Raw genomic sequence first — 15,891 nt, 5'->3', positions numbered from 1 at the left:
GGAACATCTTCCTGTCATCGCAACATGTTCCAGGGGAGCTCAATTCCCTAGCGGATGCTCTAAGCAGAGACTCCCTCCCAGAAGAACACGAATGGGTCCTTCACAAAGACGTAGTAGAAGATCTCTTCTCTCAGTGGGGTTTCCCCACTATAGACCTATTCGCCACAAGCGAAAACAGACAATGCCCAGGATTTGCATCCAGGTTCCCCCAGCCGGACTCCCAAGGGAATGCCCTGTGGATGAACTGGTCAGGGATGTTTGCGTACGCTTTTCCACCAACTCCTCTCATCAGGAAGGTGGTGTACAAGATGAACAAGGAATCGATGACGCTCATCCTAGTTGCTCCCATGTGGGCGAGACAACCATGGTTTCCACACCTACGCAGGATGGCGGTGTGCGAGCCCATCAGACTCCCAGCCTGGGACAACCTACTGTCCCAGCAACAGGGTCAAACAGTGCATCAGGAACCCAACTCTATGAACCTAGCAGCATGGCTCCTGAAGTCATAGAGTTTGGACATCTCAAATTACCACAGAGGTGTATGGACATTCTAAAGGAGTCCAGGAAACCAAATACAAGGCACTGTTACTTTGATAAATGGAAAAGATTCGTTATCTGGTGCCAGAATAAACAAATCAACCCGGTTGATTGCACTCCTTCCAACGTTGTGACATACATGCTCCACCTGCTGGATGCAGGGTTGGTTTTTAACTCGCTGAAAGTACACCTGGCAGCCCTCTCGGCTTACACCACATCCCATAACAGGGTCTCGTGGTGGAAAGTACCGGTGGTTAAAGCCTTCATGGAAGGAGTAAAGAGACTTCACCCTCCTATTTCGAACCCACCGCCAGGATGGGACCTCAACGTGGTGCTAGCTAAGCTCATGGGACCCCCATTCGAACCCATGCATAAAAGTAGTCTCAAACACCTGACTTATAAAACGGCCTTCTTAGTAGCCATTACCTCCATAAGAAGAGTCAGTGAAATTCAGGCTCTGTCAGTGCAGGATCCTTTCTTTACTATCCACAAAGACAAACTGGTTTTACGCACACACCCTAGGTTCTCACCTAAATTCATATCCAAGTTCCATGTAAACCAGTCCATCGAGCTTCCGGCTTTCTTCCAAAACCCGCAAGGCTCGGCTGAGGTGAAACTACACACCCTAGATGTGCGTAGGGCGGTCCTATACTATGTAAATAAAACCAGACCGCTAAGGAAAACAGATCAACTGTTTGTCTCCGTAGCTACAAGCAGAGAGGGGGATCGCGTCTCTAAGGGCGCTATCTCGAAGTGGATTATCAACTGTATACAGCTGTGTTACTCTCTTTCTGAAAAGACTCTGCCTTTTACGCCAAGGGCCCACTCTACTAGAGGCATTGGTGCCACTCTGGCTTTCATTGCAAATGTTCCCCACGACACCATTTGCAAAGCAGCTACTTGGAGCTCTATTCACACTTTTACTCAGCATTACTGCATTGACACTCATTCCAAGACAGATACACAAGTGGGACAAGCGGTTCTAAGACACCTGTTTGCTCATGACCCTTCTCACATCCCACCTCCTTCTTCTGGTACTGCTCGCTAATCTATGCACAGCATGTGATCTAAGCAGATTCCACAAGCCTCAGAAGGGATACATTACTCACCGTAATCGTATTTCTGATGCTTGTATCTGCTTAGATTCACATGCGACCCACCCTTCCTCCCCTCCGAGAGAAGGCGCATGATTACTTGTAGTCTTACCTTTCTGTCTATCTGCTTGGATTATCTGTACTCACGCTACTCCTCATGCTTCCTCATGTCAGAAAAAATACAATCTGAGGATCCTAGACGCGTGAGGGATCTTGGGTACAGTGGACGTCACACTAGGGATAGTATTACTGGCACGCCTGTGTCGACGCCCATTTTCGACTTTCGAAAAACAAACTGTAATACTCCGCAGCTTCCACTAGATGTCGGCCTATGCACAGCATGTGAATCTAAGCAGATACAAGCATCAGAAATACGATTACGGTGAGTAATGTATCCCTTATTTAAAGACACACTTGTAAATTACACTAGCACAAAAAGGTAAGTAAATTCCACACACAGTCACTATTATAGATACACAACCCTGATTACTTATTAGACAAGTCTTAGTGAGAAACACCACTTATTTTCAGACAGAGGTGAGCGCTTAACCTAAGATGGCACTCTAATAAGTTATAAAAAAAAGGGAGGGAAAAGGCAGAGTTATAAAGCACACAATTTCAATACTTTTAAAAGAACCACAGTGAGGTAGGTTAGGCAAAGTCTACTGGAGAGCAAGGAAGTTCAAATGCCAGGCCCACTCTTAGAGAGAGCAAGCGAAATGTGTCCAGGATCACACAGGGGGGTTATGCCCAAAGAGTCTTTGTAGATAGTTCACAAACGATTGAGATCAAGTCAGGAAAAGTTAGTTAACAGGCCACAGGCTAACCCTGGTTAGAAAGTCGAGGATTTACTGTCACCCCGAACGATCTGTTGCAAGGGAAGCCAGGCGGGACACAGTACCTGAAATGGGAAGAACGCTCTAGCGGGAGCAGTTGTTCCTGGCAGCGGGTGCAAGTCGGTGTTTCCTCCAGAGGAAGAGGAGGTCTCGACATGGAGGAAAGATGAAGGTCGTTGCACTGCCAGGGAAGAAACCAGCCGCGGAGTTCTCCGGTTAAAAGGTACTACCCTTTTCTTCGCCGTAGTGGTAAACCGTGGTATTCCGGTCGCCGGGGTGCTTGGCACAGGCAAGGCGGCCACGAGATGATCCAGGAAGGCGAAAAGACGGGCAAACTGGTTATCCCCACCAGTCAAAGGAAGAAGACTCTCCGGACGGGAAAAGTGGTGAGACGGTTCAGCAGGGCTCCACCGGTGGTGTGGTCGTTGCAGGTCGGCTCACCTTCTCCCTCCTCGGATTCTTTAGGTCCTGTGGCGACTTCTGAGGTTCCAGTCCCCAAAGCCCTGCTTTTATGCAGAAAACACCCATTCATCAGTTCTAGCTGTCACTCAAACATGCTAAGTGGTGAGCCGGGCGGCTCACCACTGGGCCAATCACACCAGAGTGCAACTTGAGTTGCCGAGGCAACTCAGTCCAGGGGGCCTAAACCCCCTCCCACACCCACTGTGGTACCCAGACAGAGTGGCACCACTTTTGGAGGCTTCTGTGGAGAACCCCACCAAAAAGTGGAACAAAGGGCTCGACTTGGGTTGGAGTCACAGAAGCGAACACAAATGCCATTTTGGAACCGAGTTTCGGCAAAAAAATACCAACCGGTGAATTTATATTAATTTAATAAACTGGCGGTATGTTCGAGGCTATTTTAAAAAGTGGTTGCCTCGAACAATGGAAAAATCCCATAGGAATATATCCGCAGTCGAATATAAAAAAGTAGTATCCACTGCCACCAGCCAAAACTCGGTCGGGGGGGACTGGACAGTGCCCCCTCGAACAACAGACCCCGGGGCAATCGAATTGCCCCGACCAGTACGTCCACAATATGATGGTTTGGACTGGTTTTGTTCACAATTTAAGACTAGTAAAGTAAATGGTGACTTTACATGCCCTGGGAGACAGTAGTCAGTCCCAGGGTATGGAGTCTATGTTTGGGGGTCGCTACGACACCCCAGGGTTATTGCACGGAGGGTGCTGTGTAACCCACATACCAAAAACACATGAAGCCCTATGGGGTAAAGGACCCCATAGCCCATAAAACACATACAAGTCAAAGGAACACCTCAAATCATGTCTAAGAGTGGGAGAAAAAGAGTCTCACTCTTAGCAGGAGAAAAAAATAAACCCCAAAAATCCAGCAAAGCTGCTGGGGGTCTCACTAGGTTTGGGAAATTACCCTTTACAGAGAATTCTCCTTAACACTTCGGACCTCACAATTAACAAAACTGCTTTAAGCGGAGGAGCCTTATTGGGTTCCCAGTTTCCAGGGCTCTTCAGCTTCTCAGATTTATCAAGTCTAAGAGCTCTGATCTTATTAAGGGAGCGTAGTGTCACATGTCTTGATTCCTTGTCTCCCTTCTTCAGGGCATCCCGAGTGAACAGGATGGGGGCCATCTCTACAAGACTTAGATTGTGTCCCAGAAACTACTTACAGAGCCGATCCAGAGATCTCTATACAGCGTTCTCCCCTGCACCAGGCTGCAAACCGGCCTAAACAGGCTTTGTCTCAGCACGAACGTCACCTGTCGGTGACGCAAACAAGGTGTGCACCGCTATGGTTTAGGAGAAATGGAGTACCAGCACTTTTGCAAATCCGTGCCCACCGTTCTCACCACATACAACATGAGGGTAGTCCCTTATTTGATTTATGTGCATAACAAACATGTGCCCAACATCCGACTCAATTTGAAATATTTAAAAAAACAGCAGCGAAAATATAATAACATATGTAAATATCCTCATGAACAAGCACATGCTAAAATTGCCTTCTGGAAGTCAGCAGCTTACTTTAAAAACAATCTGTGCAGCCAGGAGAGCTGTTGGATATTGCCTTTTGCTCTGACCTCTGCCCTGAACATTTCCACTAGGGTGTCGATGGTGGTGGCGATTCTCAGGAGGGGGAGAATTCAAGTTTTCCCTTACTTGGACGATTGGCTTATGAGGGTTATGTCCCCAGAAAAGGCTGTGGGCCATCTGATCCAGACCGGCCATATTGTATGCATATCTTATACAAATTGGGCTTCTCCCTGAACTTCAACAAGTCTCAAGTGACACCATCAAAAACACTCCAATTTATCGAAGTAGTCCTGGATTCTGGATTGGGGAAGGCTCATCCACCAGAGAACAGGGTTGGAAAGGGTTGTGAATATCATCCAAATGGTCGGCAGTTTCCAGAACGCACACACACATCCCTTCATTGGCTTCTTAGATCACAGAAGTCACAGTTCTCAGGCAGCATGACAGACCTCTTGATAGTTTACAAGCTGTGTTATCACAGGACCTTCCAAGGTGGGACAGCAGCAAAGTTTTGGCGGGGCAAACTTTTTGGCACTCAAGGCCAGTGGTGAGTGTTGCAACAGAGGTCTCCATGAAGGGCTGGGGTGATCTCAACGTGATCTGGTCCCTGGCACATTCTAAAAATGCACATGAACCTGCTTGAGCTGTGGGTGATCATACTTGTACTGCTAGCCTTTCTCCCTTCCATCCAGGAAAGAGCATCCCGATGGACAGCACTGTTATCAGGTACTGCCTGAACAAGAGATAATGTTTGGTGTCACTTCCCCTGTGAAGGGGAAGCACTATGGATATGATTGCGTGCATTGGGGAACAATATCTCCCTCTCAGTAGCCTATTTAGGAGAATGTGGTGCTGAATGCCTTGAGCAAGCAGTGTTCAGTTTCCCACAAACAGGGTCTTTGTTAGGAGATTATTTTAGAAATCTTCAGCCTTTCGGGGACCCTGCCAGTGGAGTGGTCCTCCAGTGTCAACATGAAGTGCAAAACCTTTGTCTCCAGTGATTTTTCTACAAAGGGGGTGTTGGGGGATCCATTTTTTTGTGGACCGAAGCTTTCCAGTCCTATGTGTTTCCACTGGTTCCCATCAACCCAAAAGTTCTCAGGAGGTTCAGGACCAGCGTCTGTACCTTAGCCAGGTTGACCCAGATTAGGCCAAAAGGGATGGTACCAGGACCTTCTGGACATGACCAGTTGCCCTCCTCAGCATCTCACGCTTAGAGCGGCTTTGCTCTCCCAAGCAAGGGGCTTAGCCTTGCACTTGAGCCTCAACCTTGTCTGGCTGCTGAAGGAATTAAGTACATGGATTGTGATCTCCCAGAGGATGTTCTGAAAGTCCTACTTGCAGAAAGAAGACTGACCATGAAATCAGTTTACAGCAGCTGCAGGAAATCATTCTCTACTTGGTGCAGGGAGAGACCATGATTGCTAGACCTGGCCTAGACCTGGTCGTTTCTTGATGGGGCTCCTTTCAAACGCATGCACAAATGTCCTCCTATACCACTAAAACTGAAGACCAGTTATAATAGTGGGTATGCAATCTACAAGAAGGATGTGTGAGTTACAAGCTCTTGCTTGCAAGTCACCATATATCCATTTCTCTAGGAGCAAGTGACTCTTAGGGTAAGACCTTCACCCTTCCCCAAGTTCGTCTTGGAATATCATTGATCCCAGAAAATACAACTTATGATGTTTTACCCTACTCTTCATCCCTCAAAAGATGAGGAGAGATTCTGCCGATTCCATCCTGAACAACTCCTTAAGCTTCTACTTGGCTTAAACTAGCAAATTCAGGCAGAAAGCTCAATTTTCTGTATTCCATGTTAAGTTATGTTGATTTATGCCACGTACCGCTACCTCCCAAGTGCAGTCTCCAGGTGCTTATGCAGTCATTAAACTTGGAAAGGCAATAACAAAGCAAACCTTATCCTTTTGGATCATGCTCTTCATTGCATAGTGTTATTTGATAGGGGAAAGGAGGCACATAAAGGTCTCGGGCTCACTCAATCAGTGGGCTGGCTCCTGCTTCTCCTCTTCAGCGCGGCACCCTAGTTTTGGACAGTTGTCAATCCATCAGCAACTTTGTCACGTTGTGTACTTTTGCTAAACACTACTGTCTAGCCTCTGTGCAGTCAGGATGCCCAATTCGGTAGGGCGGTCATATAAAATGTCTGTTTTTCTCCAGTCTACCTCCACCCATCTCATGTGCTGTATTACTGCTATGGGAGTCTAAGATGAGGAATCTGCAGGAGTGCACTAGCCAAAGAACAGCTTGCTTTCCTCTGGTAAAGTATTTTTTTTTGCTGGATGTTCCTCCCACAGATTATGCATCCAATCTCTGCCTACTCTGCTGATTGAGAGCGTGTTCAATTTCCCCAACGTGGCTTAGCATGGGAAAAATGGGGAAACTGAGGTCAGAAGCGTGGTATGAGGTATTTATGGCTGATTAATGTATTATCCGGTGTCGACGAGTGGTCACATCGAGGGATCCAAATGTTCAGATTGCACTTCTCCCCCAGCTCCTAGGGAAAAAGGTTTTATGATCTAGCTCACGCTGCAGGATATATCTAAGATTGAGGAATCTGTGGGAGGAACATCCACCAGAAAGAACATTACCAGAGGTAAGTAATTTGTTCTTTACCACCCTGATTCTAGCACTGGACGATCAGACATAAGCTTGCTAATTTTGAACCAGATGTGTGCAGTATACATCTGAGCTTCGTCCAGCAACCATGTTTTGACCGAAGATTGTGTCTTCATTGGGCCACATTATCACTGATTGTTTAGGAAGGCTCACACAAGCTGTAAGACGTATATAAAGGAATATGCAAAGATACATTCATTTCACTATGGGCATGCCTAATGAATATTTCTGCTCTGCTATATTATAAAATCTGGCTTTGATCATTTGCTCACCTTGAAGGACAGTCGAATAATCTATTCCCTTTAAAATCCCACTGGTTTAAGAGGGTGAAGGTGACTTTAACTTATTTTGTTTAATCTGTATGCCAATTAAATATTTGTATTGTATTGTTTTATTTATATAGAATGCTTTAAGACACCAAAGAACATGGCTTTGGTGCTTAATTCTATGAATATATTTACAGCATTTATCTTACTTTGGTATGCAGAGGGCTGGGGATGAAGGAAATGAAGGAAATGGAAGCTAATATTTTCTTGCAAATTAGATGTCATAATTTAACAGTGGTGTATCTTCTTCATTGTTGCAGTTGAAAGTGCAGATGACTGACAAGCCTGCTAGCACAGTAAATTTTCGCAAGCTGCTGCTGAATCGCTGCCAGAAGGAATTTGAAAAGGACAAGGCTGATGATGATGTATTTGAAAGGAAACAGAAAGAACTAGAGTCTGCAAAAACAGTAAGTATGAGGGAGTGATTAAAATGTGTGCAGAGAAAGTCGCATTCAGGTTCTTGGCACAAGCTACTAAAGAAGGCGTGAGGAAAAAAGGAGTGAAGACGAGAAAGAGTATGCAATAAATTAAAAAAGCAGTGAAACCGGATACATAATCAAATGTGCTTTGCAATGTTTCTAGAAAAGCTAACATTGATAGAATGTTATGGCAATAGCTATGCAATTGCTATACTGTTTTCCTATCTTCAGGCACTTATTTGTGTACATAGAACGTCAAGAAGTCTTTCCTCCTCTGAGCCTTTTCTTCAAATTAATGCTAATGCATGTCATGTGAGACATTCAACAAACCAGGTGTCTTTTCTGCAGTTGGCACAAGTAGATAATGTTGCATTTATAGCCTGGCAAAACGAGACAACTACAGCAAAGGACAGACAGGAGGGCCGAGCCCACCCAAAAAATGGGAATTGATAAGGCAAACATCTCTGTGCTTCAGACATGCTGCAAATCCACACATGCATCTGCTGATGGCTCTTAATCCTACCAAAATGGCAGAATATTCTAGTTCCTTGCCTTGGGATCCCATTTATTTTTGAGCTGCCTTGATCCATGACGGCCCCTTTGGTATACTTGAACGGAAATTTCACAGTCCTTCAACTCTGGTTGCCCACACAGGTGATTCCGAAGACTGCATTAGAACTTCTCAAAAGAATTCTTACAGGCACACTTAGTGTCAGGGAAACTGAGAGTAGGGTCGCTCTGGGCTGTGGCACAGTCGTCACGCGCATTCCTCCCTTATCTATTTACCATGGGTGTGCTGCAAGACTTATGGCTCTTCGCTGGACCCCAAAAGAGGATCACCCAAGGTGGTGACTGATGGGTGGAGACCCTTCCTTCACAATCCCTCTGAGAGCATATTTGGACAATGGCAAACATCTTAGGTGGGGGAAAAGTGTTGAAATATGGGGCTTGGTATGCAGAGTGGTGGCAAAGGGTTTAGTGATTAAAAGACCAGCAAGGGGACCAACCATCCACATTCTTGAAACCTGAGACTAAATGAGTCTTTGGACATGTGGTGGCGCAGAGAGGGAGCACAGACATATGATGCACTTGGCATGCTCTGTGTCCCTTTGCCTCTTTACTAGACTTGTGGTAGTTTGTGTCCATGCATCCACGCTGTATATCTACCCAGCGGAGAAGCATCTACCGCATGCCAACTAGAGCCAGCAGTCATTACTGGCCAAGTCTCTCTGGAGGATTGCACTGAGCACGTAACGTTGCAGTATATCCAGGCAAGGCCTAACCTCCTCACTTAAAGATGGCCGCCTCACTCCCCACAACGCTCCATTAGATTCTACGCCACATCACCCCGACACAACAGCCGATTGGCTGCCCGCTCCTATTTACTTCTGTCTACCCGACCGGAGGCGGAAGCCGGTCACCGAGCCAGAAGGGCCGCGATCAAAAGTGCCCTATCTGCAGCTGTCCACAGATGGCCGCACCATCCAGCCTATCTATCCAGTAAGTTATGCGAGTGCCATTGAACCTAATTTGATTGCGACGAAATCACCACTGCATAGTATCGCTTGATTAATCCGCGACTAACAAGTCGGAACCTGAATACATACTACTGCCTCCAACCCCAAGGCTGTAAATATCTTCACGCCATCACGCTGACCCAACTCACTTGCACAAGGTGACTAATGGCGTTGCCCACATCCCACTCATGCTCTATAGAGACTACCTTCACAGCTCATTACTGATCCAGCCTAACCTACTGCAATATTGTTTGAATGGAATGTTGCCGCTCCTCGGCCGCGCTAGCCTAACTATTTGCAATATTGTTTGAATGGAATGTTGCCGCTCCTCAGCCGCACTAGCCTAACTATTTGCAATATTGTTTGAATGGAATGTTGCCGCTCCTCAGCCGCACTAGCCTAACTATTAGCCGTAACTGCTTGAATCAAATGTTTTTAGTGACATATGATCACAAAGCCTATAGGGCCTCACATTTTAGTTACTTCCTAGCTGTTCCACCTATGCTCATGTGTTGAATACCATATGTATTTCTCAACTAAAATCATCCACACAATGATTAACATCCTGACCACCATCATGTTCCCCTTCTGTATAATGCCCCACTCCACGCGCAGGAGGATACTTCATCAAGCTCAATGAAGGTTTAGCCAGATTGGGATGTCAGCGCCACCAGCCCAACCCCTGCTCCACCCCTTTCCTACCCTCCCTCCATTCCCCACCCCTTCCTCACCCAGAAACATTACTTCTTCCAACGCCACAAATAAAGTAGTCCTAACTAACCCCAGCCTTACTCATAATACTGCCAAACAAACCCGACCTAAAGGGTCAGATAACAAGACAACACCCACCCTGGGTATTGACAGACTCAACAGACTCAAGTCTAGAACCAAAACCATCCACCGAGCTACAACACCCGCCACAACCACAGACACACCTACCAAATTAGATACCATCTCAAACAACCTCCAACACAAAGACCACTACAAAAAACCAACCAAACCCCTAAGAAACACCAAAACCACTACTCACACAACCAACCCAGGCAACACACCACCTCGAGACCCCATCCCCACTCTCAAAGGCGAACTTATCAATGCTCGCTCACTCGCTCGGAGCACATGCCATAGAAATCCATGACCTCATTGTTGATCATCAACTTGATATCCTGTAGTCACCGAAACATGGCTACACCCTGCTGCAGGCCCACTCCTAGCTCTTGTTATCCCCCCAGGATTCAGCATCCTTAGGACAGATAGGACCAACACCCTAGGAGGCGGAGTCGCCCTAATAGCCAAAACCACATTGCAAATTAGAGCTTGCCCAATGGAACAAATACTGGGGTATGAACTTCTAGTAGTAAAATTCACCTCCAACCCCAAAACCACCACTAATTTCTTGGTCGTGTATAGATCACCGGACAAAAATGCTCACCCTAACTTGGACATCCCTCTACTACTAACACCCCTTATTAAGCCTAACACTAAATGCATCATTCTCAGAGACATTAACCTAGCTTTTAGCGATCCCATAGATCTTGATGCATCAGCCTTCCATACAGCTATGTTAGACATGAATTTCCAAAGGCAGAACTCTGGACTGGGTCCTCACTCTCAACTCACAAGTCACCATTGATTCCATCTTCCCCGTAGACTGGTCAGACAACTTCGTTATCCGCTTTACACAGAAAAATAACATTGTAGACCACACTATCTCCAAAAAACCAGATACCTTTGCAACCAGAAATATAAAAAAGCTCTCAGCAGACAACCTCTCGCCCGCCCTGAGTGCAACCCTAACCAACACAACCCCAAACACTAACAATCCTGTTTACCGAGCAGAATGTTACCAACAAAGCTTCACCCGTACTATTGTTTTACTTGCCCACAGTACTATGAAATCTCATAGGCCAGACAAACGTTCCTGCTTCTGGTTAATTGAGGAACTAGTCTCCCTGAGACGCACAAAAAGATTGCTTGAGCACCTCCACAAAAAAACTAACACCCCAGAATCAGCAAAAGCCTTTGAAGAAGCCAACAAAAACTACAAATCAGTTATAATCGCCCAAAAAGCTAATGCCTTTCAACCTTCACATCACCAATGCTACCTCCGACAGCAAAAGAACTGTTCTCCATCCTTAGAGAGCTAGAGAATTCCGGTCAAATTAAAGCACCCACTAATGCCAGTAAAGCCTGGTGCACCACAATACAAGACGCACTAGCATCTAAAATCCTACTATTACAAAAGTAAATTGACAGCAAAAAAACACTTCTGGCGGAAAAAATCCTAGCTACCATCTCAGTGAACCCGTTCAACACCATTCCTGGCACTCCCTTTCACTTCACACCGGTCTCACACAAAGACGTGCTAGACACCATAGCCAAACTCAAAGCTTCCAACTGCAAAGAAGACCAGTTTCCATCCCACTTAGTCAAACTCTGTGCCCCCACCCTGTCGCCTATTAGTACCAAATTTGTTAATGCCTCCTTTAACACCAACACAGTACCTACCAGCATCAAAGAAGCATGAGTGACCCCCCTCCTAAAAAAAACGACATTAGATCCCTCAATCCCCACAAACTACCGACCAATTACAACAGTCCCTTTTCTCCTGAAAATAATTGACAAAATAGCATACTCCCAAATACAAAACTACCTAGAACACCACCAACTACTGGGGGACCGACAGTCAGGATTCCGCCCTAACCACAGCGCTGAGACAGCCCTTCTCGGCCCTAAGATCCAAATGGATGCCACCAGAGAAGCAGGCAAACTCTGTATACTAATGCTACTGGACCTCCTGGCTGCATTCGACTTGGTCGATCATGACAAACTTTGCGTCACACTAGCTAACAACTTCAACGTATCCAAGGATGCCACTGACTGGATCAAATCCTTCTTAGCAGACTGGACCTCAAGAGTTTCCATCAGCAAAGAATCAGCTGACCCCATACCAGTTCCGGTAGGCGTCCCGCAAGGTTCATGCCTATCCCCCACACATTATAACGCTTACACTAAGCTGCTATTCGGATCCCTGGATGCCATGGGTGTCATCTATACTAACTTTGCAGATGACACCCAGATCCTCATTCCACTATCAGACAACCACGAGCAAGACTCACTGCTCATCAACCAAATCTACTCACTAATCCAAAACTGGATGACCAATAACAGCCTATGCCTCAATGATGATAAAACAGAGATACTCATATTAGGTTCATCCTCTAAAATTGACTCTCTACAGCCTGCCTATACATCATTCATCACTGATGACACTACAATCCCAGTTCTTAAACAAGTTAAGACACTTGGTGTCTACTTAGATGCCACCTTAACTATGTCAAAACAAGTCAATACCATGTCCTCGTCTGTTAGGCAGAATCCACTGCAGTTCCCTTGGGGAGGACTACAGCAGATTAAGACTACAGGTATATGCAATATATTCCTTTTGGTATCAGTCTGTACCACAAATATTTAGTTGGTAGCTGTGGCTGAGCAGTATCTCAAGAGGAAGATGAGCAGTATTCAGGGTTTACACATCAGGACTACAGTACTATGGTACAAGGAAACACTGACCAAAGCTTTGTATTAAAAAGAATTATATATATTTATTTTACACACTTCTAGTTCAACACATAAATCACATCTATCAAAGCAAGTTAAAACAGCCAAGAAAAGTATACACAACTCCCTATTTAAATTATAGACAAGATTGAGCCAGAGTGAAAACTGAGCAAAATGGCACAGGGTCAACCAAGCAAAAATGGCACTGTAGTAATTTCTCAAAAGGGAGGGAAAGGACAAGTTATACAGAGTTAACCTCTTAAACACACAAGCAACACTTCCCAAATGGATTGTGAACAAGTTAGGCAGGGTAGCACTTAAGCAATAGTCATACATAGGTGAAAACCGAGCAAAATGGCACTTCAGCAATACTTAAGATGGAAGGAAGAGTGGTTATAAGAGTTTTTGGTGCACCAACACAGTTGAGGGTGAAAAGCAATCTAGTGAAGGCAGTTGTAACAGATTTAGCCAAAGTCAATAGGCCTGTGCCAGAGTTAGTGGTGCAGGGCAATGTGCCCAGGATCAAACTGTTCTAGTAGCTGCAGTCAAGTCTTTGGTTTAACGATTCAAAAGGAGGGTGCAGAAGGTAAAAGATAATGTTAGTCGATAGGGGCGGCCAACTCAGCAGTACCCCTCAAAACGGGAGGCCTGGCGGAACCATTGTACCTGAAAAAGTGGAAGCAGCTCCTGCGGTGGCTGTGGTTCCTGGCAGTTGCTGCAGTTTGTGTTGTCCAGCAGAGGAAGAGAGGCTCTCGTCGTGGAGGAAGGTTCGAGTTACTGCACTGCCCAGAGAAGCGGATTAAAAGGTACACTCCTTTAAATCGCGGTCGTGGTGGACGGGTGCCTGGCTATCTGGTCTCCGAGTGCAGGGCACTGGCGATTCGGCCAAGGCAAGTCCTGGAAGACGATAAGACGATTTGGCGAACTGGTTGGCCCCACCAGCTCAAGGGTAGAAGACTCTTGCAGAGGAAGATCTTCTCAAGTCGTCAGGGAAAAGTAGTGAGGATCTGCAGCAGGGCTTCACCAGTGGTTCAGTTGTTGCAGATGTCTTCAGCTTATCTCCTCTTCGGTTTCTTAGTTCCAGTGGTGACGTCTTGTCTGCCAGTCCTCAGGATCCTGCATTTATGCAGCAAGACCCTCATTCATACAGCCTAGCTGTCACTCACTCAGTGGGATGGCTCTCCTGGCGGGAGAACCCCCCAGCCTATCAGGGCAGAGTGCGACTTGGGTTGCGTAGGCAACCCTGTCCAGGGTGCCTATTCCCTCTCTCACACATCCTGGCTACCCCAGACTCAGTGGCGCAGGGAGGAGGACTTTCTGGGCAGAAGCCCGCCAAAAGGATGAACAAAGGATCCCCGACCTGGGTTAGGACTATAGAGAAAGACACGAGAAAGAAATATTATCAAAGTTCTGGCAATAAAAATCTACCAGAGTAAAGATAATGTTAAAATAAACCGCCGGTATGTTAGATGCTGTCAGTAAAAGTGGTAGCTTCGAACAATGGGAAAATCCCATAGGGAAATATTTGCGGTCGAATATTTACAGTAGTAACCACTGCCACCAGCCAGAACCTTTTGAGAGAGGGACTGTACGGTACCCCCTCGAAAATTAACACTATGGTAAAACTATTAACCGTTCCCAGTACCTCCATAGTAAGATGGGTTGTACTGGTTTTGTTCATAAGAATTGACTAGTAAAGTCAATGGGGACTTTACATGCCTTGGGAGACAGTAGTCAGTCCCAGGGTATGGAGTCTACGTTTGGGGGTCGCTACGACACCCCTGTGGTACGGCACGGAGGATGCTGTTTACCACACATGTAAAAAGATGATTCCTATGAGGGTGAGAAAAAACCCATAGACCATAAGCACACAAGATAGCCTAAAACACACACTAGCAATCTGTCTAAGAGTGGGAAAAAAAGCTCTCGATTTTAGCAGGAGAAAAAAATAAACCCTTCAAATCCAGCAATGCTGCTGGGGGACTCTATAGGTAAGGGAAATTAGCCTTAGAAGAGAATTCTCCCTAACATCGTCCACCTCCTACACCTCCAAACTCATCTCCCCAAGTCACAAATTCCTCACACTCGACACCTGCGTTACATTAGCAAGAGCTCTAATACTATCCAAGCTCGGCTATTGCAATGTCCTCTTCCTAGGCACCTCCAACATATCCAAACTCCAACTTATGCAGAACAAAGCCCTCCGAGCTGCAATAGGCATAAAAAAAGTCTGAACACATCTCTAATATCAGGAGAGACAACCACTGGCTCCCTATCAAAGCTAGGATACTATTCAAAACCCTAAGCATCACACATAAATGCACTGCCAACAAAGCCCCTAAATACCTCATCAACACAGTCATGAAGAAATCTCACACTGGGCTCCTTAGATCTAATAACTCCCACCTCGAAATCCCATGATACAAAAGAGAGAAAGCAGGGGACAGTAGTTTCAAAATCCTTGCTCCCAGTCACTGGAATGCCCTGCCTACCAACATCAAGAACAAAACATCTTACTTACAATTCAAAAAATCACTGAAAACTTGTATTCCACCAATTTTAAGTTGAGCCATGACCCCCACACACATCCTGACCGACCTCCACCCACTATTTGTATATACAATGTATGCAACTTAATTTTTGTTTTTATTGTGTTTTAATTTATAATATAACGATTGTATTTTCTCTTTGTCTGTAACTACGCCAAATACCTCCGTGTCTGGCCCTTTAACAAATTTAATAAATAAATATAGACAGAATTGTAATACTAAGCTGCATCATATCTCGACAGAATTGCAAAGATTAGCTTGCGTCACATCTAGACAGAATTGTAATACTAGCTCACGTCACATCTACGCAGAATTGTGAAGATTAGCATTGCGTCACATCTAGAAAGAATTGTAAAGATTAGCACGCGTCACATCTAGACCGTATTGTGAAGATTAGAATTG

At 45.6% G+C, this 15,891-nt stretch overlaps 1 protein-coding gene across 12 annotated transcripts in view; it reads left to right on the top strand.

The window, feature by feature from the left end:
* The window catches only part of EIF4G3 (eukaryotic translation initiation factor 4 gamma 3), a 4,880,525-nt gene that overhangs the window by 2,985,284 nt on the left and 1,879,350 nt on the right, over positions 1-15,891 (top strand). For all 12 annotated transcript variants that reach the window (XM_069610350.1, XM_069610349.1, XM_069610345.1 and 9 more), the window contains one exon: positions 7,704-7,850. In XM_069610350.1, the coding sequence (XP_069466451.1) occupies positions 7,704-7,850 (147 nt within the window). The remainder of the gene's footprint in view (positions 1-7,703; positions 7,851-15,891) is intronic.

Source organism: Ambystoma mexicanum, chromosome 8 (assembly GCF_040938575.1).
Source record: "Ambystoma mexicanum isolate Mex_15411 chromosome 8, UKY_AmexF1_1, whole genome shotgun sequence".
NCBI classification, from domain to species: domain Eukaryota; kingdom Metazoa; phylum Chordata; class Amphibia; order Caudata; family Ambystomatidae; genus Ambystoma; species Ambystoma mexicanum.
Note: the sequence above shows the minus strand (reverse complement) of the source record. Positions and strands in the feature narration are given on the sequence as shown.